The sequence below is a fragment of the Populus euphratica genome, unplaced genomic scaffold, assembly GCF_000495115.2.
Source record: "Populus euphratica unplaced genomic scaffold, PopEup_1.0 scaffold458.1, whole genome shotgun sequence".
NCBI lineage: Eukaryota > Viridiplantae > Streptophyta > Magnoliopsida > Malpighiales > Salicaceae > Populus > Populus euphratica.
This window is the reverse complement of record NW_011500340.1, coordinates 119,716-142,318: the sequence shown is the minus strand read 5'-3', so window position 1 is coordinate 142,318 and position 22,603 is coordinate 119,716. Positions and strand designations below refer to the sequence as shown.

Here is a 22,603-nt window from a genome sequence, read left to right as displayed (position 1 = left end):
GATCCTTATATTGATCTTTTATCTCAAAGTTTTCAGCAACCTCTTTATTATTATTATTATTTCTTTATTATTATTATTATAATTAGTACTATTGTTGTTGTATTATTATTATTTATTATTATTATTATTATAATTAATACTACTGTTGTTGCTGCTGCTATTGCTGTTATTGTTGCTGTTGTTGTTTATAATTTATACAATTAATCTCCCTGTGGTTTGACTTAAGTCTTATCAGGTTATTTATTACTTCGACACTTCTGCACTTGGAAGAAGATATCAATCTTTTGGTTGTATTAGTCGTACTCCTATCAAACCTGATTATTTGGCTTTTCAAGATTTATCTTTTTTGCATGTGAGTTGCATGGCCACGACATAATCATAAGGTTTCACATCAAAAGCTAATCTTAATTTAACTTAATAGATCCAAACTTAATACATAGGCCTTAACATATTAAAAGTCTAAAATAACCAAAATAATAAAATAAAACATAACTCAAATAACTCTTAACTATCGCAACACTATGATAAACTAAAAGATAAATAAATAATAATTTAAATAATTAAAATAATTCTAAAGTTGAATTTTATAATGTACTAGCAAAAATGAAGCTCAACTTCGAATGAATGGTTCTCTTTCTCCTTGATGAATTAGAAGGCTACCATATATAGAAAAATATAGATGTTAACCAATAGAAAGGTATGGATGTCTATTTTTCAATAGATAAAAAATATCCTAAATAAATATGAAAAAAATAATAAAAAAGTACTAATCTAAATAGAAAAAAATCCTAATTAATTAGAAAAATAATGTAATTCTCACACAATAACTTCCAACCTCATTTCAAGACTTTTTTTAATATCCAATTGAATCAAAACCTTAAATGTATATAAAACAGAATATCTTATGATAAAATATCAACCCAATCTAATTATTATGTTAAAAATTATATATGCTAGCATAAAAATATAGAATAGAAAAAAGAATTGGTCTAAAACAGACTTTAACCTCCTAAATAAACATGAAAATCTTTAAAATAATTTATGCTTTTTAGTCTACTAGTAAAATATAAGCTAAAATACTATGCTTGAATATCCTAATAATATTAAGATTAATTGTTCAATCAAGATTATCGTCTTGATGTCAACCCTAAGCACATATTTTAAAGGGACGAGGCTATTCTTACACTTGGATTAAGTTAGCTATAAGCTGATTCATATGTGTCATAGCTTCTTTATCTTAAACAAACTTATTAAATGTCTGACTTAACTTCTTGCCCTTTTACTTATGATTTATCCAGTTGGTATCTCTAGCAGATATTTTGTGTTGGTAGGCTGGCATGTATCACAGTTGGTAAACCGTGTATTTGAAATTACTAAATATGTTTGCTGGGCACAATGATGGGAAGAAACGACGTCGTTTCTCTAATGAACTGAAACCCCTGGGGGGTCTGTCTCAACTCCTCTCCGGAGGGCTGCCTTTGTTCCTTCCGTTTTTCTTTCTTTCTGGAAAAACAAAATCACTGTCTTGACAGCTTGCTTGCTTGAGGCAGGCAAGCAGAGAGAGAGTTTTCTTGGCTGCTTACTGATTTGATTAGTAGATTAGATTCAAACACGCATCAAGGAGCAAGGCAAAGACAATTTTTTTTCTTCAGTTTCTCCATTTTATCAGCTATATAAAGAAAGTAGTCATTTTTTTTCTGTGTTGTTTAAGCAGCAGGCATGAGCCGTTCTCAAGGGTCCTCTTCATCCCTCAAGAGGAAGCGGCCAGGGTTGAGTTCTCCCTCTCAGTCACTCATCGATCACGAGCGCAAACTCTATGACGTGATCCGAAGCAAAAAGGATATGGGAATCTGGACTAGAGACATGAAGAAAGAAACCAACCTCCCTGACAACGTTGTCAACAAATCTCTCAAGGCCCTGCATGCCAAGAACTTGATCAAGGAGGTGGTCAACATCCAGAACAAAGGGAGGAAGCATTACATGGCTACAGAGTTCCAGCCCTCCAAAGAACTCACTGGAGGGTCCTGGTATGTTGCAGGGAGCCTTGATACGGACTTCATTGGGTCGTTGAGGATGTTTTGTGTGAAATACATAGCTGAGGAGAAGGTTGCTACGGTGGAGCAGGTGACGGAGCTGATCAGAGGGAATGGAGCCTTCGCTGTTGAGGTGACAAAACAGCAGGTTGAAGAGATTGTCAGGGCTTTGGTTTTGGATGATGAGGTCATGGAAGTGAAGAGTAATGGGATGGGGGAGTTTGGTTCTGTTCCGGTTGGGAATGTTTGCTATAAATGCGTCGGCAAGGGCCGCGGCGGCGGCGTGAAAGCAGTAATTGGGGCAATGGCTTCCATTCCTTGCGGAGTCTGTCCACGGATAAGTCTTTGCACGCCTGACGGTGTTATCTCTCCAAGGACTTGTGTCTACTACACCAAGTGGCTGGATTTTTAATCGTGTTTTTGCTGGACATATTTCTCTCTTGGCCTTGCATTTTAGATTATCCTCAACTACTCATTCTAATGTACACAATTAATATGTGTATATATTACCAAATTCACTGGGTCTTACAAAGTCCAGTTTCTTCAAAATCTCTAAGAACTCAAAAACAATTTATCCTTTGTATATAGGAAGAAGTGCGGATTTATATCAATAACTAGAGATCTAACTACTATTTCTTAAAAAGAACCAGCTTTGTGCACCTAGAGACAGATGTTTCGCCTCTCGATTTTGATCATCTCTAAGAAACTTCAGAACATGCAGTGATGGCTCGAGGAAGTGCCTAGTTTCCCTGTCTTTTCACCAAGTCAACGAGCAATGTGCATGTCTGAACTTGTTTGAGAAACATTAGACTTGTTTGAGAACCATTGGAGTATAGCTTTATGTCCAGAAGCATGGTTCAACAATGGCCATATAGCTGGCTGGTCCCCTCCTTCCATCAAAAGCTCTTCTTTCCCTGGTGAAAAGCTACATGTGATGGTGCAAGGAAATTCATCAGCTTGCAATTGATGTGGCCAGGTTTCCTAGACAAGCTCTATTTGGTGAAGGCCTGGCAATAAGTCCATCAGTGACCCAAACCATTGATCCTACTATCATTTTTCCCATGGTTGAATTCCCGTTGAGCATATTCCAAAGAGATTCGTAGCCTCCCCCCGGGTCTGCAGTCAGCAGTGATACTTCGTGCTTCAATTCCAGCATCTCTCTCCAACCAGTATAAATAATTAACTTGGAACAGTGACTTAAGCATGTCATGTTGTGAAGAACTTCTTTAAGCACTACCTGATTGCTGCAAGTAATTCAAATACAGCACAGAATCACTCTTAGTAAGCTCAATTCCTCCCATAAGTAACTTGCTTCTCAACTGAAGCCAAAAGAAAATGTCAAAGAAAAACTTGTCCTTTCTTTTTCTTCAACAATGAAAAGAGTTTTTCAGGATCAGGATTGTTACTATTGGTCATTATTTAGGAAAAACATTCCATACAAATAAAAAAACATAGGCTGTTTGCTGGATTCCTTTATTTACATATTTTGTTACAATTTAGCTACTTCAATCATCAGAGATGGCATGAATTAAAATGACCAAAAGAACTCTTCCGATACAAGTAATTGATAGCTCCCTACACAGAATTTTGCAACAAGAAAATGATTTTGAATTGCAGGATGATATCTCATTTTACACGAGAAAACAATGAGAAAGCATAAACAGCAGCCCTTTACAATAAAGCTACCACCCTGCCAGTAATTTCATGATGATTGTTGTTTATGAAAATAGATATCAATCAAGAATTGATCATACATGCATGCATATATATAACAGAAAATCAATAGGAATGGAAATAAGTAGATGTAGAGCTGGCGAAAAGAAATCAAACACGCACAGATAAACAGAGAACAGGATGAGGGGATTTCAGATTAATAATAAAGCTGCTAGTATACTTACACAGAATCATCCCCCGTGCTCAGTTAAAATGTAGCCTTCATCTCTATACAAATTGAACAATGCAAGCACATCGTTCTTGTTGTTGGCAACATCACTGAGCTTTGATCCCAGATGCAGCCTCTGCTCAATATCAGCAACTGCATACCCTTAGATGTGCTTTTTCCAGGACAGGAAAATCATGAACTACAGAGGAGAAAAATATAGGGCAACCCTTAAGAGTTAGTATTAAGAAACAGTACAGCTGGAAAAAGTGGTTCTTCATCATTGACCTCTTTGACTGGAGGAGATACTCGCTAAAAACTAAACCTGTTAAAGCAATGAAAAAAAGGGGTTTCTGTCATATAGCTTTGGAATACTATGAAGATGATTATGACATCAATCTTGAGAATCAAGAGTGAGTTCATGGTATTAGACGGCCATTTTGAAGGTTTGCATAGAGGCTGACTGAAAGTGGCAGCAGATAGTTGTGTGAGCAAGTAAAGGTTCCATTTCATCTACTTGTTCTATGGATAAGAACAAAGAGAAAGCAAGTGAAAACACACCCGACTAATACCTGTCTACAGTTTACAATCTTCTATATCCTCCGACAGACTGAACTGAAATAGATCTATTTCCTCAGCATCATAATTAAATTATGATTATAAATAGTAACGGAAATTCAAAAAATATTGCATTCAAAGTGGCTTCAAGATTTCTTCTCTTTGTATCAACTCATTTCAACCAATGAAGTTACAAAGACATTATCAGGCGCCCCCATGAGGGGACAAAAGGAAAGGAGAAGAGATTGACTACTTGCACAATAAGGATTTATAGTCCTTAGTTGAATGGATTGATATGATTTCAGATTGCAAAACATGCGGATCCACGTCACCAAACTAAAAGAAGCAAGGGCAAGGGGTGTTGAGGAGCCTGAGCAAGCCAACGCTATACCAAGCATTATACCACTAAACTTGCCAACCATTCCCTGAGCTTCACCCTTGACAATTACCTAGAGTTAATAATTGCTTTCAGGAACAAATCACAGTGACTTCGGAATTACTAAGGTCAGAAAGAAAAGACATCCTGCACAAACACAGCTCACCAGCTCATAGAAAAGAGACATTTCCAAGCTTCCATAAAGCAACTTGCTATTCGAGAATAAGAAAAAAACCAAAAGAATAGTCTTAATTTTACCTCAGCAAAGTTTCTTTGAGCAGCAAAACCAGCATAAAAACAGCTCCTTGTAGCAGCCTGCAAATTACGAGCATCAACTTTAAGCAACTCTAAATAAACAAAAATTTGTATTAGCATCATAAAAGCAGTTTGGTACCCAAACAAAAAACAAAGAAAATGTTACTAGGAAATAGATATGGCAATGCAACAGTAGATAATTTAGAAGTAGGAAATTGTCTGGATAAGAGCAGTAGCAAAGCGTCCAGCTCCAGCAGTGGCACCAGTGAAAACAAAAGGATGAGGAAAAGCAGGAGTTAACATTTCCAAACCAAAGGAAGCATTTTCCAAAAGGTCAGCAAACATCCTTGATGCAGAACAATGAACAAAAAGACTTAAAACATAAAAGAAATAAGCTTTTAGAGAAACAAGCTAAGAATTGAAAGCAAAGGAAGAGAAGAATGGGGATTGGAGATATGCAAAATCTGCAATATTTTTAATTAATCATCAAAATTGTCTTACAAAATGAAAAATTATCTCACAAAATGAAAATATCACAAAATGAAAGAAACATATAAATAGTAAAACCCTAAAACATCTCACTATTGGACTCACCCCATCAAACCAAACTGTTTAACATAAATAATTCCAAATAAATAAAATAAACAATGAGATAAGCTCAAATGGGCTCAGTCTCCCAACTAAAGAATGACAGATTGAGTCATCCTATATCGTCTCCACCCAAATACCCGTGTAATTTGCTAAGATACACCCAATCCCATCCTTTAGCACCCATTTGATGGCAGCAACCGTTGGAATCACTCCTTTCCTTAAACCATTGGCGTAGAGAAATGCCTATCAAACCAACAACAAATAAACATTAATCAAAACAATCAAAAGCAAACTACATGGTACCAAAAAAAAAGAAAGAAAGAAGGCATGTTCCTTTTATTGACTTTTAAGGTTGAAACCTTCGAGTCAACACCAAAGGAATTTATTAAATTCCTCTTAATGCAGCAAGCCTATGAAGGGGTGCAAGATCGCTAGAAGAGAAGACTTAAATCAACACGTCTATAGTTTAAAAATACTTAAAAATACCTCTTACCGTCCAAAAAAAAAACTGCATATTACTACAAGTAGAAGCAACAAAAGAATGACAAGGATAATAGATATCACCTGGGTGGTAAGGACACCACTAACTTGGCTTGCAATGCCTTGGACGGCTTGCCAAAGAGAATAATCCAAGTAATCAAAGGTAACACTTTGAGGAAACCTTGAGGAAGCATGAGACATACAAACAGAGCTGTGCATTGGGACCATAACTCCTTAACAAAAAACAGTGATGAAGACAGTGATGTTGGAAACATGACAAACTCATCCTTAGAGAAATCAGGAACAAACCTAGCTCAGTTGCTTTTGTTGATGTTGCGTGTCTAATTAAGTGGGAACCAATCTGGATAACATCCAGAGGTGCCTTACTGATGGAAATGGCTAGTAGCCAAGTTCCCATCATGGTGTTTACATGTTATTGAAAAAATAAAAGAAAAGGATAAAAGCAAAATTTCATGAATTCAGCTCAACATTCATTCATTGTGATTTTTCCATGCTCGCTCTATGCTCTTTTACAAACTTAAACTGCAAAATAACAGTACCACTTTCTTATTTTCCAGGAGCGCCCTAATATTGCTAAGAAAGCCACACTTGGCAAATCTTGTAACTGAAAGAGAATATAAAATGAAACGGGTCATTTTTAAATATGTTCTTCTTTTGTCTTCTCATTCATCCCATCTCCTAAATCAACCTGCAACAATTCCCATTTCTTAAAAAAACCCTTGTCCTCAAGCATAAATTGAGGAAATCAGAAAAAGAGTTCATCCACATATTTAATGAATCATATCAAGTGCCTTTCTGATAAGTTTCTTCTTGATTGTTTTTAAATTTTTGTGTTGTTGAGGCATTTCTCTTGAAACATTGAGCAGTAAAATGTCAGAATCAACAAGACCCATCCAAAAATTTAAATATTTTGGCAAAAGCTCATCAAATTCATCTAAGATGAAGACTCAACTGACTATCATACAACTTCAGGTTGGTGTTACGTACCTAGAAGGAATGCAGTATATGGGCAAGCTAAGGGTAGTGCAGGATTATTAGCTTCTGCAACACGTTAGCAAGGGGAAGGCTAATTCTATTAGTTGTTAGTCAAATTTAGTTGTATATTGTTACAGCTGTCATAGTTAGTTAGAATAGTCAGTTAGTAGTTAAATTCAGTTGCTATAAAACCATGATGAAGGTTATCAGTAAAAAACAGAATATAGAATACAGAAAATTCAGTCTTAACTCTTCTCTCTCAATTTCTCTCACAAATTCTCTGTTCTTCATCTTTTTCTTCTTCACTTGTTAAGAAACCTTAACAATTGATATCAGAGCCTTAAGATCTAACACCATGGTTAAAAACGTGGAAGAACACTGCAAGAAACTAGAGGAACGAATACAAATCATTCAACAAGAATTCCAGGAGTAGCTTGGGGAACAAAGTAAGAAGACTGATTAGATTAGTGTTCAAATTGAAACACTATCAAGTTAGTTCTGGGCATTTCATGCTCACCACGTGACTAGAAAGGAGATGGGAAGCAACTCTAAAGGTTTACTACAGACTCCAGCAAGGGGCAGCCCTGAAGGAATGATTTCAAGGGGAAAAGGTCCTGGCAGAGGAGATGCAAGTTATGGATAGGAACCGCAGAGAGCAATGTTTAATGCAGGATTTCCTAGGATGGATCTAACAACATTTTGAGGAGACAATCCTAAAGGATGGCTAAGAAGGTGCAACAAGTTTTTCAAACTCAATGCAACTCCATGGCAGAAGTGGATGGAAATAGCGTCCCTGTATTTGGAAGGGAAAGCAGAAATATGGTTTGAAGGATATTTGTGTGGACTGGATGTTATTCTAGAATGGGAAGAGTTCTCAAAGGTCATATGCAGCCGGTTTGGTAGTAGAGATGATATCATGGAGGAATTCAATAAACTAACACAGGAGAGCGATATGGAAAAATATGTAGAGGTTTGAAGAGCTAAAATCATTAATGCATTCACTAAATCCATTATTGCCAGAGTCCTACTACATTTCCAGCTTTATTAGTGGACTAAATGAGAACATCAAGCCAATGTCGAAGATACTGAAGCCAGGTACGTTGATGACAGCCTTTGATCAAGCTAAGTGGCAGGAGGAATCCAACAATATCTTGGCAAGGAAGAACAAATTCACTACCAAGCCAGTAATGGGAGTTCAAGGGGGAAGATCTTTTGGTAATCAACAATCCAACTATGTGAGCAATAATTCATAGGCACCAAAGGTCTAAGAAACCATATATGAGCAGAGGCACAAGTTGGGATAGTGTTTTAAGTGTGGGGACAAATTTATGCTAGGGCATAAGTGCATTGCCAAAGGGCTGAACATGATTGAAGGCCAAGAAGAGGAAGAATTTATGAATGCTGCAACAGGAAACAACAGTACAGAAATGGCACCTGATAGCAAGATTGAGGAATATGGCCTATCGTTGAATGCATTAGCAGATAATTACACTCACAACACCATACAAATTAGAGGAAACTATCAAGGCAGGGATCTGATCATTCTCACTGACAATGGCAGCACCCACAGGTTCATTGATGCCAATGTAGCAAGAGAACTACAACTTTCTGTAGAAAACTCCCATGTGCTAGCAGTAACTGTTGCTAATGGCAGCATAATGCTATGTGATTCCTATACAGCAGGATTTACATGGTTTATGCAGAGCTATGAATTCGTAGCAGACTTAAAGATTTTGAAGTTGGGGAGGTGTGACATGGTGTTAAGGGTGGATTGGTTAAGGAAATTCTCACCAATTCTATTCGATTTCATCAAGATGAAAATCACCTTTAAGGAGGGAAGGATGCTAGAGCTCAAAGGCATCATCAAAACAGCCAATCTCCAGCCAATGACAGTAGAGAAGGTCCAGAAGAACTTAAAAACTTCTATCATGGGCTTCGTTGGGCAATTTTTTCTGATAAAAGCAACCACAACACCGGTGGCAATCTTGGCTAATACAGAAGTAGGGGAGCTATTAACAGATTATGCAGAGGTTTTCCAAAAACTTACTGCATTATCACCAAGGAGGAGGCATGATCACAGAATTCTACTGCAAACAGGAGCTCAACCTGTAAACTGCAGACCATATAAGAACTCCTCCTTCCAAAAAGGGGAGATCGAGAAGATGGTCAAAGAGATGTTATGCAACATCATTCAGCCAAGTGTGAGCCAATTTGCTTCACCAGTACTTTTGATCAAAAATAAGGACAACACTTGGTGATTCTGTGTAGACTTTAGACAGCTGAATGAAGTCATTATCAAGAACAAATCTCCTATTCCCTTGATCGATGACCTACTGGATGAGCTGCAAGGATCTAGTTTCTTTTCTAAACTTGATTTAAGACCAGGATATCATCAAGTGCGAATGCATGAGGGAGATGTAGAAAAAACAGCCTTCTGCACTCACCAAGGGCATTATAAGTTTAGAGTCATGCCTTTTGGCCTTACGAATGCTCATTTATAGTTCTTCTCTAGAAGCTCACCTCAAACACTTGAAACAAGCCTGGAGATCCTGAAGACCAACCAGCTATATGCAAAGAGATCAAAATGCAATTTTGCTGAACCAAAGGTAGAGTATTTGGGGCATATAATCTCTGCTGAAGGGGTGGCTACAGATCCTAAGAAGACAGGCTGTACAGGAATGGCCAATTCCAAAGACTATCAAGGAGCTAAGAGGATTCTTTTGCTTGACTGGTTATTATCAAAAGTTCATCAGGAAGTTTGGTGTCATTAGTAAACCTTTGATAGAATTACTCAAGAAGAAGAATTTTGTGTGGCATGAGGGGGCATTGGAAGCTTTCCAAAATCTGAAGCAAGCTTTATGTGAAACTTCAATCCTAGCCTTACCTGACTTTACCAAACCATTTGTCTTAGAGACAGACGCCTGTGATAGTGGAATTGGGGTAGTGCTTAGCTAAGAAGGAAAGCCGTTGGCATTCATGAGCAAGGCCTTGGGAGTAAAACATTTGGGATTGTCTATTTATGAGAAGGAATATCTAGCTATACTGATGGCAGTAGATAAATGGCAACATTACTTGGAACAAGATCGGTTTATTATACAAGCTGATCATGAAACCCTAACATACCTACTTGATCAGAAAATCCACACTCCTATTCAGACGAAGGGGTTGACCAAGCTGTTAGGATTGAACTATCGAATCAGGTATAAAAAGGGAAAGGAGAACAAAGTTGTTGATGCCTTATCAAAAAGGATTATGCAGAGTGAAGATAGCTACCAAGGAACAGACATGACAGGGGGATGGCTCATAGCAATAACACCAGTGGTTCCTTCCTGGTATGGCCAGATTTACAGCTTTTACAAAGATGATGCCAGGCTGCAGGACATCATATAGGGTAAAATGATAGATGCTACACAAGCTCCAAATTTTACTTATACTAACGGGGTGGTAAAGTATAAAAAAAGAATTGTTATAAGAGCTACAGGGTCATCAAAACAATCCATGATTCCTATATTGGAGGGCATGCAGGGATTTAGAACACCTATAGGCGACTTAAGGTTCATTTTTACTGGCCTTCCATGAAGAAATTAGTCTATCAACTAGTGCAGCATTGTGATGTTTGTAAACAAGCCAAAGCTGAAAGGGTGCCTTACCCTGGTTTGTTACAAGCTCTTTCCCCTCCACATGGTCCTTGGCAGGATATTACTATGGATTTCACAGAAGGGCTTCCAAAATTCAAGGGCAGGGATACTATCATGGTCATCGTTGATTGCTTCACCGAGTATGGGCATTTTATCACCCTAGCACATCCATTCACGGCCCAAGAGGTTGCTAAGTCTTTTTTGGATCACGTCTACAAGTTTCATGGCTTGCCTACCACAATTTTGACAGATAGAGATAAGGTTTTCACAAGCTTATTTTGGAAAGAATTGTTCAAACACCTAGGGGTCAAGTTGTTACTAAGTACAGTCTACCATCCACAAACAGATGGGCAGACCGAAATGGTAAACCAATGCCTAGAAACTTACTTACGATATATTACTATGCATTATCCAAAGAAGTGGCATCAGTGGATATCCACAACACAGTGGTGGTATAATAGCAGCTTCCATTCCACGATCAGCATGTCCCAATTCCAGGCTTTATATGGATATGAGCCTCCAGCAAGGGAGATGGTGCTTACTAAGGCTTCTCAAGTAGTTGCTGTGGAGGAATGGATGCAGAGAAGGATCAATATAGATCAGTTAAAAGGGCTGCTCGAAGGGGCAAGGAATCGAATGAGGCAGGTGGCAGACAGAAGACAATCAGAGAGGACATTTTTGGTAGGAGATTAGGTTTTTCTAAAGCTTCAACCCTACAAGCAAAGCAGTGTCATGTACAGGAAGCATTACAAGCTAAATCCCAAGTATTATGGTTTTTACCAAATCCTTGAACGTATTGGAGCAGTTGCCTACAAGAGGTGTAGTGCATCCTGTATTCCATGTCTCGTTATTAAGAAAAAAGGTGGGAGAGATCGCCATTGTTTCTTAAGCTCTGCCCATCATAGATAATGAGGGTACAGTTAAAGTGTACCTAGTTACAATACTGGAAAGGAAACTTATGAAGAAAAGTAATGCAGTTGTGGTAGCAGGTTTAATTCAATGGTCGAGTTCATTCCCTGAAGATGCTATATAGGAAGAATTGACAGAGCTGCAGTTACAATTCCCAGATTTCAGTATTGATACGTGACCAGCTTTAGATTCTTAGGACAAGAATCTTGAATGGAGGGGTACTATTACATACCTAGAAGGAATGCAGTATATGGGCAAGCTAAGGGTGGTGTAGGATTAGTAGCTTCTACAACACGTTAGCAAAGGGAAGACTAATTTTGTTAGTTGTTAGTCAGAGTTAGTTATATATTGTTACAGCTGTCATAGGTAGTTAGAATAGTCAGTTAGTAGTTAAATTCAGTTGCTATAAAACCATGATGAAGGTTATCAGTAAAAAACAGAATATAGAATACAAAAAAATTCAATCTCAACTCTTCTCTCTCGAATTCTTTCTCACAAATTCTCTGTTCTTCATCTCTTTCTTCTTCACTTATTAAGAAACCCTAACAGTTGGCTTTATTAGAGTTACAATAACTATCATATAGATCATGAGGAGCCTTTGGTGGAACAAACAAAACAGCCTTGAATTCAACATCACCTTCTGCAGTGAAGTGACTCCATGCCAATGGCTTCTCTTCGCCAAAATCCTTTCCTAGAGAGTGGTAGAATTTTGTGTACTGCTCTTGTCACCTCCTTTGGATTTCTCAACCATAAAGCCTTAACATCATTCAAATTCCCCCACTCATAAAAAGTCTCCTTCATTTTTTTGGTTTATCCTCTACATCCTCATCTTCACTTTTCTCATATTCTCCTTCATCATCAAAAGAGCTGTTTTTAGTTGTTTCATCTTCATCACTAGACTCATCTTCATCTACATCAACCTCCACGTCAACCTCTTTACTTGCCCACAAATAGATTGGAAAGTTGATGAATTCAAAATATTTCTTCACCAAATCTTTCAATTTACTCTCTTTAAAGTACTCTCCAACTTCTTCCCAGAGATGCAATCTCATCTCAGTTCCATGTCCCAGAGGCTCATTCCAAGTATCCTCAGAGATTGCAAATGCTCTGTCGACCTTCAACTCCCATACATATTGTTTGTCTTCTTTACGCTTGCTAATGAGTTTAAAATAGTTAGTAACAAGATATACAGATTACAATTTCCCACTATGCTTGCAGCTCAGCATTCCACTTCTTGCTTCAACAGTCTTCCCTGTAATCTCAAACAATAATTCTGGTGTAGTGGTTAAAACAGTTGATAAAAACCTCGAGATCACACGGTCATGCAACCCATAACACGGTTAACGACAAATCTTGAAAAGCTTAAATAAGTCTAATAGGAGTGACACAATGAAAACTTGTTCCTAGACATCAGTATTATTGAAATAAAAACCCCCACCCTATGAATAACAATTCGCAAATAAGAAGTATATCCTGCCATGAAGCCAAATAATCTTTAATAAATCAATTTAGTTCATTAGAGAATCAAAGAATACGAGAATCTCTCTCAAGTCTCAATATTTTGTTCTTACAAAGAATATTTATACTTTTGAAAATAAAAACCTTAATAGATCTACCATTTTGGGCTAAATTGACTATAACCTATGTTAATAAACCCGAATGTTTGAAACCAAACAAGCTTTGGGCCATAGTGGAGAACTAATTTTAATTAAACCTAAACAAGGACCTTAACTAATTAATCAAACTCAAGCTCAATACGAACTAAGCCCATTAGAAGCAATGGCAAGGCTCCTGACCCCATTAAATAGTCCAAATAAAAGCTCAAAAAAAAAATCCATAAGAATAAATTATTTTTGTTGCCATGAGAGGAGAAGAAAACAAAATAAATATGAAACAAGGCTTTATATAAAGCCTTATTGCCGCCATATTTGTCCTTAGAAACAAGAAAACTTGTTGCCTCTTACTTTTTTATTTTGGAGAAGTTTTTGCCACTTGGATATGGAATCCTTCCAAACTATGGATAATGGTTGTTGTCATAAATGCCTCATTGTTTGACATGAGATCCTTGTAGAATAGATAAGCCAAAAACTATCATACATGCATCCAAGAGCATTAAGGAATCCTTGTATTGACTAGAATCCATAATACACAAGGAAACAGTGTTTCTTCAATTTTCACACATTCCTGATAGATTTTAGTTCTGAATTCAAAGTTCAAACATGTTGTTTTTTCTTGTTTGGATAAATTAGCAAGCCCATCATATATCACTTTAGATATAGTCCAAACAATAGACAAAGCTCCAAATAGATAAATTTAACAAGATTCGTCCAGTAACTTCGACCCTCTAAAATAATCTATTTCCAAACTCTAATTGGCCTAAAATTTTAACCCAGCGTAGAACAGAATTGTAACCCAACAACACTGAAAGAATTTTGACCAGTAAATTTACTAGAAATTAGAGGTGGACTGGAAGATGAATATGGAGATGGGTTAGGAGAAAGAGATCCCTTGTTTAGACTTGAACTATTGGAGGTGGTGCCCTTTGTTGCCTTTTCAGCAACCCAGCAGCCTTGTAGGGGTAGAGACCCCCTTCCAACTTGTGAAAAAATCAACCTATTTTGATTCATCGACCTAAGAAGAAGATCCTTAATCTCCCCAAACATGTCTCAAGGCTTAGTATCAGTTGTCATGTCTTGGGTCCAACAATTGACCGCTCTCATACCACTTGTTGCGTGTCTAATTGAGCGGGAACCAATTTAGATAACATCCAGAGGTGCCTTAGTGATGGAAATGGTTGGTAGCCAAGTTCCACTCATGTTGTTTATAGGTTAGTGAGAAACTAAAAGAAAGGGAAGATAGAACAGAATTCCATGAATTTGACTCAATGTTCATTCATTGTGATTTTCCCATGCTCTCTATTCTATTACACTCTTATAGCTGCAAAATAACAATAGCATGTCCTTATTTCCCAGGGTCCCTTAATATTGCTAAGATAGCCAAGCATGGCAATTCTTGTAACTAAAAGAGAAGCTAAAACATTGTGTGTTGTTTAAAAGAGTAAATATCATTTTTTTTTAAAAAAAAAATCTGCTGCTGATTTTCTTTTCCCTTCTCATGCATCCCATCTCCTAAATCAACCAGCAACATTTGACTTCCCAAACCTCCTCTCTCTCTTCTTGTTGAGTTCTTGCAAGTGCTAAGGAAGCCAATTGCAAGATAACAGAGGAGGACAAGAAGAAGAGCAAGAATAGGGAAAAGAGATTGGAAGAATCACTTCCATCAGTTCACCATCACCACCCATTTCAAACTTCTAAAGTATTAAAAATCCTAAATAATCAAAGTTCATATAATAATAATAATAATAATAAACTATTAAATTGATAAGTAATTCATGTATCAATCATTATATTGAACTTTTAAAGTATTAAAAACCCTAAATAATCAAAGTTCATATAATAATAATAATAATAAATAAAAACTGCCAATTTAAATCCCATAATCTTTTTTTAGTTTTTCATTCCCATTTATTAAATTTGTAAAACAAAAACAATCTTTTTCTTTTTCTACTCTCATCATGAGAAGGTGAAATCTTCCATCCAACTCTTCTTGTATTATTAGGAGCCTTGCTATGCAGGTTTAATAGTTGTGTAAGAGTGGTGGTTTCCTTAAATAATTAATTAATTTCTGGCTTATAAAAGAAAATTATAGTGGTGTCCCTTTATATCTTAGAAATGATCTAAAACATAATTGAGCAAAATTGCATAATATATTTATGGGATAATTACAAAAAACTTCTCATATTTTCACTGTCTTTGTTCTTTTGAAAAATACACATCCTGGAGTTTATATGATCATAACAGTTTACATCTAAGCTAGCACAGAAGGGGAAAAAAAAGTTAACAAAAAAATGTTAGATCATTTGGAATATTGTCATTATATCCCATTTAATAACTAGAGCCCTTGCAACATTAATATTACAAGTTTGTCGTTGAACTAAAAACACCTTTGCCACCATGGCTAACTTCTTCTTTTTCTTCCTTTTTCTTTTCAATCTTCAACAAGCCCACAAGAAATAATTGAAGCCAGAATGAATATGAGTGGTTTGGCCCCAAAATTTGATCAATTTTTTAACAAAATGATTGCAAAGCAACATATTGACCTAACCATTAAACACAAAGACTTTATTCCAACTCTTACTCTTCAACAACTAATCAATCGCTAACTTTTGCTATAGCAAATTTGTCATAGAGATCTTAAGTTGGAAAACACCCTCTTATATGGAAGCTTACCATTGCCGTCGTAAGATATGCGACTTTGGCTATTCTAAGGCAGTGAACTTAGTAATTCACCTTACATTGAAGACATTAATTGTAAATCTAAATAATCAATGTTTTAACCCTATTTTGTGCAGTCTTATATGTTGCATTCCCAACCCAAGTCTACTGTGGGAACAACAGCCTATATTGCTCCAGAAATCCTATCAAGAAAGGAGTATGATGTGAAGGTATTTAAGACCATTCCAATCTTGTTATTGTTTCTCTTTCTGGACCAATTTGGTCTTCTAACATCCAATATTACTATTTGGCTTCGCTGTGGACATTGTTTTTGCATTTGGCAATCACAATAAGTGTCAAAGCATGGGATGTAAGTGAATCACAATCTTGAGCAATGCAAAGGATAACAATCCATAGTAAAAAAAAAAAAAAAAAAAGCTAAGCATAGTAGAAGCATCGCAGCAACTAAACCAGCCTTGAAAAGCCATTCCAATTAGAGGAAAGACATAGGCGAAAGTGAATGAAATAGCAAACAGACAGTGCCAATATTGGTTAAGCCAGAGGTATCGCAAAAAAGAAAAATAAAATAAATGCAGTGCACAAAGCAGAACAGAATGTGTTCTATGTGTTCAAAACGAAAGCAGAGAATAGAAGCACTGGAGTGAAAACCATGCAAATGCAAGACATGCTCCTGGACAAAATGATTGTTATCAAGGCAATGTAGGGGGGGGCAATCGATCCTGCATAAGTAAGGCTTTATAAGATGGTAAAAGCATGAAAGGAACAAATTCGGAAAGAGTTAACTGTGTAGCATGTGTAAGAAAAATCAAAATTGATTGGGAGGGAACTCTGTAGAAAACAATGCATACGCATTATTTAAACTGCCACAAACAAACTCATAAGCCAAATGTAAAGTGGATGGTGGCTTGGTTTGCAACAATCATAAAAGAATTTGTTAGGAGAGGCTAGGGAAGAGGAGATTTCAGGGGGTAACTGTGTTTGAAAGGTTTCTGTGAATTAACCAACATCAGATACCTATAAACTAATAAATCAGTCCTGTTTCTTTAAGACACTTCAAGGTGAGTCAATTTGGAAAAGGCAATATAAGAGACACTGACAGCACTGAGCATATCATAAGTGCAAACTAAAGATGGCAGAATAGCATTTGGGGACATAGATCTTACCGAATAAAAAAATGCACCTATCACTGCAACGACAGGGATGGATGTTGTTTCTTGTTTGGTGGGGATTAACTGGGAAGCTGTGTCGGGCTGAGATCATCCTCGCACTGATCACCTTCCTCAGAAATCGTGGTCTGGACCTCAGTTGTGAGACTGCAAGTAGACAATCTAAAAAGAATTATTAACACACCATACAAAGGAAAGAACACTCAAAGCATTATATAGGAACGAAAAGACATTTATGTGTGAGAATCAGACCTGGACATACATGTGGTTGCTGCTTGAAACAGTGCATTCAAAGTCTAGCTTCCTCTTAGTTCTAGGTATATGAGTCTATGTGGCAGATGACACAGCTGTAAAGAATGTTGGTGTCAGGATGTTTGGAGGTTGATGGCAACATCAGTTTAGGGGCTGAGTTTGTTGTAGCTGTGGGTCCAAATGATCTGGATGGTTTATGTAAGATGATGTTCTATAAAAAATAAAAAAGGCAATCACCAACATCAATTTTTTTTCTCCCGAAGTACCATAATTAAACTGTCTTGCGTAGAGATGATTATATATAATTTGTTCATTCCAAACTTCTATTCCACATCACATAAATGTGGCTCAATGAAAAATAAATTTGATTCTAATGAATAAACTTATTAAAATTGAACTGTAGTTCAACCTAGCTGCAATGATCAAACATCGATATTTTGATAACATTCGCATGCTCATTTAATGTTAAACAAAAGAACCCTCATCATTCATAGATCATTACAATCCCATTTTAAAAGAGTCTTAGAACATATATATTAATCCAAACCTACAAAGCCATGTACATTAAATTAAATGGTGTTTTTCACACATTGTCAAGAAAACTTGCTAAACCATACATAGATTTATAATTTGGCTAATAGATTTGATTAAAATAAGAATGAAGGATGATTTTTTTAACTATGAATAACTGTATAGTCTTAAACTCCTATAAACAAAAAGTTGTTGCTTGCATATCCTGAGCTGTTTTTAGTTATTGGTAAGGATTCATAAATCAACGGCCTACTTTCTTGAATAGTTAGCCCATTTCAACACAACAACAAAGATTTTTTATATGAAATGTATAAAAAAAAAAGAAAGAAAGAAAGAAAGAAAGACGTGTTAGCATGTATAAACCATGCCAGTTATGGATGATCCTCGGTATGTATTTGATAAAAAAAACAAATGTATTAGAAGACAAACATGATTGACTCACCACCCACTATCCTAAACGAATTGAATTGTTAGCACATGCTTTGAAAGTTAAAATGCAAAGAGAGTAAGGAAGAGATGGTAAGAATATGACATATGATGAAATGCTTTTGTTGCTATCCATTCCTTTCCTTCCACCGTTGAACTTCTAACTGAATAAGATGTCTTCTGCGTGTTAATTTGTCTCAACAACAAAACAGTTCATGCCATCCACGCTATCTTATCTTTTGTGTTTTGTTATCAGCAATTAAACTTGTTCCTCCAGTTCCCTATATTACTATGGGGGTTCTTAAACTAATGGCAGCAAACACGGAATGACCCCCTCCTTCCCTCAATCAAAGAAATTAAAAAACAAAAACCAACCTGGATTAAACGACGCAGCAAGAACAACGCATATAAAAGCAGGAGCACCGGCTAATTGAAGGAGTCTACAAGTTGTGGGCTGACCACCTGTTAAGAAATCCCCTTGTCGTAAGGCTCCAGAAAATATAAGAACCAAACCAAACAGAAAGAAGATCGACACAAACCTGTTTGAGCTCGAACTGGATTCCCGAAACGCCAAAATAAACGTCCAGAGAAATGCAGCACAAAAAACAAACGAATCTAAAAGGCAAGGCTGAAGCATCCAACAAAAGCACAGACTTTTTGGAACATGGAAGAACAAATCTCCAAATCTACAAACATATACTGGGAAGATAACACACGTAAAATACAAAATGTGTAAGCATTAAGAGAAGCAATAACTGGAAAAATCCAAACAAAACGAGAGGAACATGGAAAAAAACACTAATTTGGTTAGGAGAAGGTGTTAGATTTGAATCGTCCGTGTAACATTGACAAAAATTGAACATGAACGAATAACTTTGCAAGAGAAAGGCTTACCCCGTTGACATGGGCTATGGATTCCATTGCATTCTAACTCTCCAGTTCTTTAGCTAGCAAGGGCTATAAATTTCATTAATTCAACTATTTAATGTTTTTGGCTCCAATGTTATTTTTATTATCAACCCTATAACAATTAATACTTTTTTTTGATACTCGACATCCTCGTCTCCGGTACACAAGCATCGCCGGCACCACCATCATTGATGTTAGGCGCGACTCCCTTATCATATTTTCTATCTGTCTGCTCGACGCCTCCATCTCATCTCTTTTTTGTCACTTTGGCTTAGAAAGAGGATGTGTGTCGAACACCGCCATCACCATCACATCTCCAACCAGTAACACAAACAGAAAGGCATCCTCTCTGCCTCCGATGTGTCTCATTTCTATCATTCTTCTCTTGAAGAAGGCATATTTATGTTTGCATTTTAAAGGTATTTAAAAAAAAACAAAAAAAAAAAACAAAATATGTTTTTGGTAATTTTTTTTATTTTTAAATCATTTTAATATATTAATATTAAAAATAATTTTTAAAAAATAAAAAATATATTATTTTAAAATTTTTAAAATTAAAAACACTTTAAAAAAACAATCACAACTCCACTCTATTTAAATCAGAGTTTTAAATTTGTTTTTTAATATAAATTTTTTAAAAATAAATTTTATAAGAATTATTAAATTATTTTATTATACTAATATTAAAAATAAAATTTTTAAAACACTCTTTTTCTTAGTAAAAATATGGTATTTGAATATTTAAAAAAAAAACCTCTTTATCACCCATCTTTTTCTTTTGGTTAGGAACAAAAATTAAAAATTAAGGTCTGTTTATTTACTAGAAAGTAACTTTTTTATAAAATAGTTTTTTTGAAAAATAAATTAATTTTTTATGTTTAATAGTGTGTGATGGAAAATAAATTAAAAAATAATTTTTAATGTTTGGTTATATTAAGAAAAATAAGTCAGAAAATAACTTATTAATATTTTTTTTCAAATTTATTAAAATAATGAGATATAAATCTTATAAATTAATGAGAATAAAATTGAAAAGAAATCTAATTTATTAAATTATCTCAAATAAAATAAAAAATAATCAAAATATTAGAGATTAAATTTAACATATAAAAAAATTAAAAGACAATGAAATTAAAATAATAATAATAATAATTTTATAAATTATTTCAAATAAAATAAGTAACAATCAAAAGAATGAGGATCAAATTCGAAAAAAAAATAAAAAACAAAAAACAATCATAAAAATAAAGACCAAAATTAATATAAAAATCAAATTTTAAGAGGTAAAATTGAAAAAAAAATCAAAACAACATATATGGCAATCAAAAATTTAAAAACTGAATTTGTTATAATTATCAAATAATATGATATTTCTAAAAATTTATAATTTTTTAAATGTGTTTTCCGTCTAAAATAAAAGAAAACACTTTTCTATAAACCAAGTTAAATTTTGTTATTGAAAAATATTTTTTGTTGATTAATTTTTATAATGGAAAATAAATATAAAAAAATTAAAAAATATTTTTTTAAAAAATATTTTATATCAAATAAATAAGGTATTAATGTTGCAAAAGAAAAAAGAAAAATGCAATGAATCAAGTAAACTTAACACTCTTTTTTTGTAATATAGGGTTATTTGGCTTTTTATAATTATTATAGATTATTAAAGAAAACACTAAAAGTTATCACTAAAATTTTGTGCATTCTTTCATATTTTAATATGGATTTATTCTTTATTTTTTTAATTTTTTTTTGCACAATTATATCTTTTATAGCTAATTTAAAGGATACTAGAATTAAATTTGTTAATTAAAAACAAAATTAAAAGACAAAGCTAAAATAAAAAATATGTTATAACTAGATGGTATTTTTAAAGTTATCACAAAGGTTTATTGTTGTCCTCTAGCTTTATAAATTATTCGGTTCCTTGATAGTTTTGCGAAATCAATTTTGATATAAAAATTTATTTTTTTATATTTTATTTTTAAGTTTGTAAAAGGAAAGATAATACATAATTTCAACAATAGAAAGAGAAAAGCGACAATAACACCAATTACAATCACTAAAAAGGTTATTTTATGTGTCCGCTTGTTTACACAGCAGCTTTTACTTTAAAAAAAACCACACATGTTGAATGATTGGTGATGTTAAAACACATTTTATTGTTCACGTGGGATCCATACAAAATTTGTTTAAATCGCAGGTTTGCAGAAAGCAGCTAACAACTACTTCCCCGCAATCTATGAACAGTGGAGAGTGATTCCATTGTTATGGCCACTGTTTCAGCTGGATCGAGTCTAGTCCAAAGCTAATTGCATTGAACCGGGTCCAGTCCAGTTAAAAAAATTAGAAGAAGATCGCTTAATGACATAGTATTTGCAGAATTTGATTACAATCCTGATTTTGTTCTTGGTGATATTTTATCTAATATTGTTGCGCGCTTTGAAAATCAAGGAAATTGTAGTCCTTGTCGAATGAATTTCCTACGCGATGAAATTATAGATAGTTTAATGTAATAATAAAAAATATTTTATATAAGTATTATTTATTTCATGATATAATAGTAGTAAATAAATCTATAATATTTAAATTAAAAATCATTGATATTGATATATATCTTCTTTAATTATTTTATAATCTCAATTTGAAAAGCATTCTTTTAACCAAACACATTAAACTATTTTTTATTCAACCTCAATTTCAATCACAATTTTAACCAAACATATATAAATATCAAACTAACTTGAACCAAAAATACATTTTATAAAATAATTTTTTTCAAATCATAACCATAAAAACTACAATAATACCGAACACACATAAAAGAGTCTACTTATATATATATATTATCTTGAAATTGCTTAAAAAACAAATATAAGCTTTCAAAGATCCTTTATTTCTAGTTTTTGTGTTGTTTTTTTTTTAGCTTATTAAGCCATATAGGAGTTTATCAACGTTTAGGCTCTTTCCTAGATATTTTGGGTTAAAATTTATTGAAAAATAGGTTTTGAATAAAAAACATAAATCATATTTTTCCATTCACCATAATAGATGAAATCTAGAAAATACTAGGCAACACATTGTCTAGATTTTGTTTTCAAAAAATATTGAGCAGATGACAAGTAATTGTTTAAAAAAATGACTAGCGCGAGCAATTTCTAACTCTTATTTTACTGTGATTTTTTATTTAAAAAAATGGTTCCTTTTATGTGTTTTTTAAAAATTATATTTAAATTAATACCTTTTTTCTTTGATTTTCTTATTTTTTGTATTTATTTTTTTAAATAGTAATTTTTTCAATTATTTTAT

General features: G+C 34.4%; 1 protein-coding gene, 1 long non-coding RNA gene and 1 pseudogene across 4 annotated transcripts; 1 reads left to right on the top strand and 2 right to left on the bottom strand.

The window, feature by feature from the left end:
- The first annotated feature begins 1,401 nt into the window (after nucleotides 1-1,401).
- On the top strand, nucleotides 1,402-2,562 carry LOC105113825 (DNA-directed RNA polymerase III subunit RPC6-like). Of its 2 annotated transcripts, none has more exons than XM_011010160.1 (2): nucleotides 1,402-1,628; nucleotides 1,718-2,562. In XM_011010160.1, the coding sequence occupies exon 2, from the start codon at nucleotides 1,720-1,722 to the stop codon at nucleotides 2,443-2,445; it is 726 nt and encodes a 241-aa protein (XP_011008462.1). In that variant the 5' UTR covers nucleotides 1,402-1,628; nucleotides 1,718-1,719; the 3' UTR covers nucleotides 2,446-2,562. The 2 variants fall into 2 exon arrangements, with proteins under 2 accessions (XP_011008462.1, XP_011008461.1); XM_011010159.1 differs by having other exon boundaries at nucleotides 1,715-2,562.
- Nucleotides 2,563-4,121: 1,559 nt separating this feature from the next.
- On the bottom strand, nucleotides 4,122-6,897 carry LOC105113829 (protein root UVB sensitive 1, chloroplastic-like; annotated as a pseudogene).
- A 9,537-nt stretch (nucleotides 6,898-16,434) lies between these two features.
- On the bottom strand, nucleotides 16,435-19,677 carry LOC105113826 (uncharacterized). Of its 2 annotated transcripts, XR_840030.1 has the most exons (6): nucleotides 19,280-19,677; nucleotides 18,925-19,084; nucleotides 18,761-18,847; nucleotides 17,429-17,639; nucleotides 17,174-17,338; nucleotides 16,435-16,729 (listed from the first exon to the last, which is right to left on the bottom strand). It is a non-coding gene; the product is annotated as an uncharacterized LOC105113826 (long non-coding RNA). The 2 variants fall into 2 exon arrangements; XR_840029.1 differs by having other exon boundaries at nucleotides 18,925-19,677.
- Nucleotides 19,678-22,603: the final 2,926 nt, after the last annotated feature.

What these genes read in the sequence shown, in the direction of transcription:
- LOC105113825 (XM_011010160.1), top strand. Translation starts at nt 1,720, where the DNA reads ATGAGCCGTTCTCAAGGGTCCTCTTCATCCCTCAAGAGGAAGCGGCCA.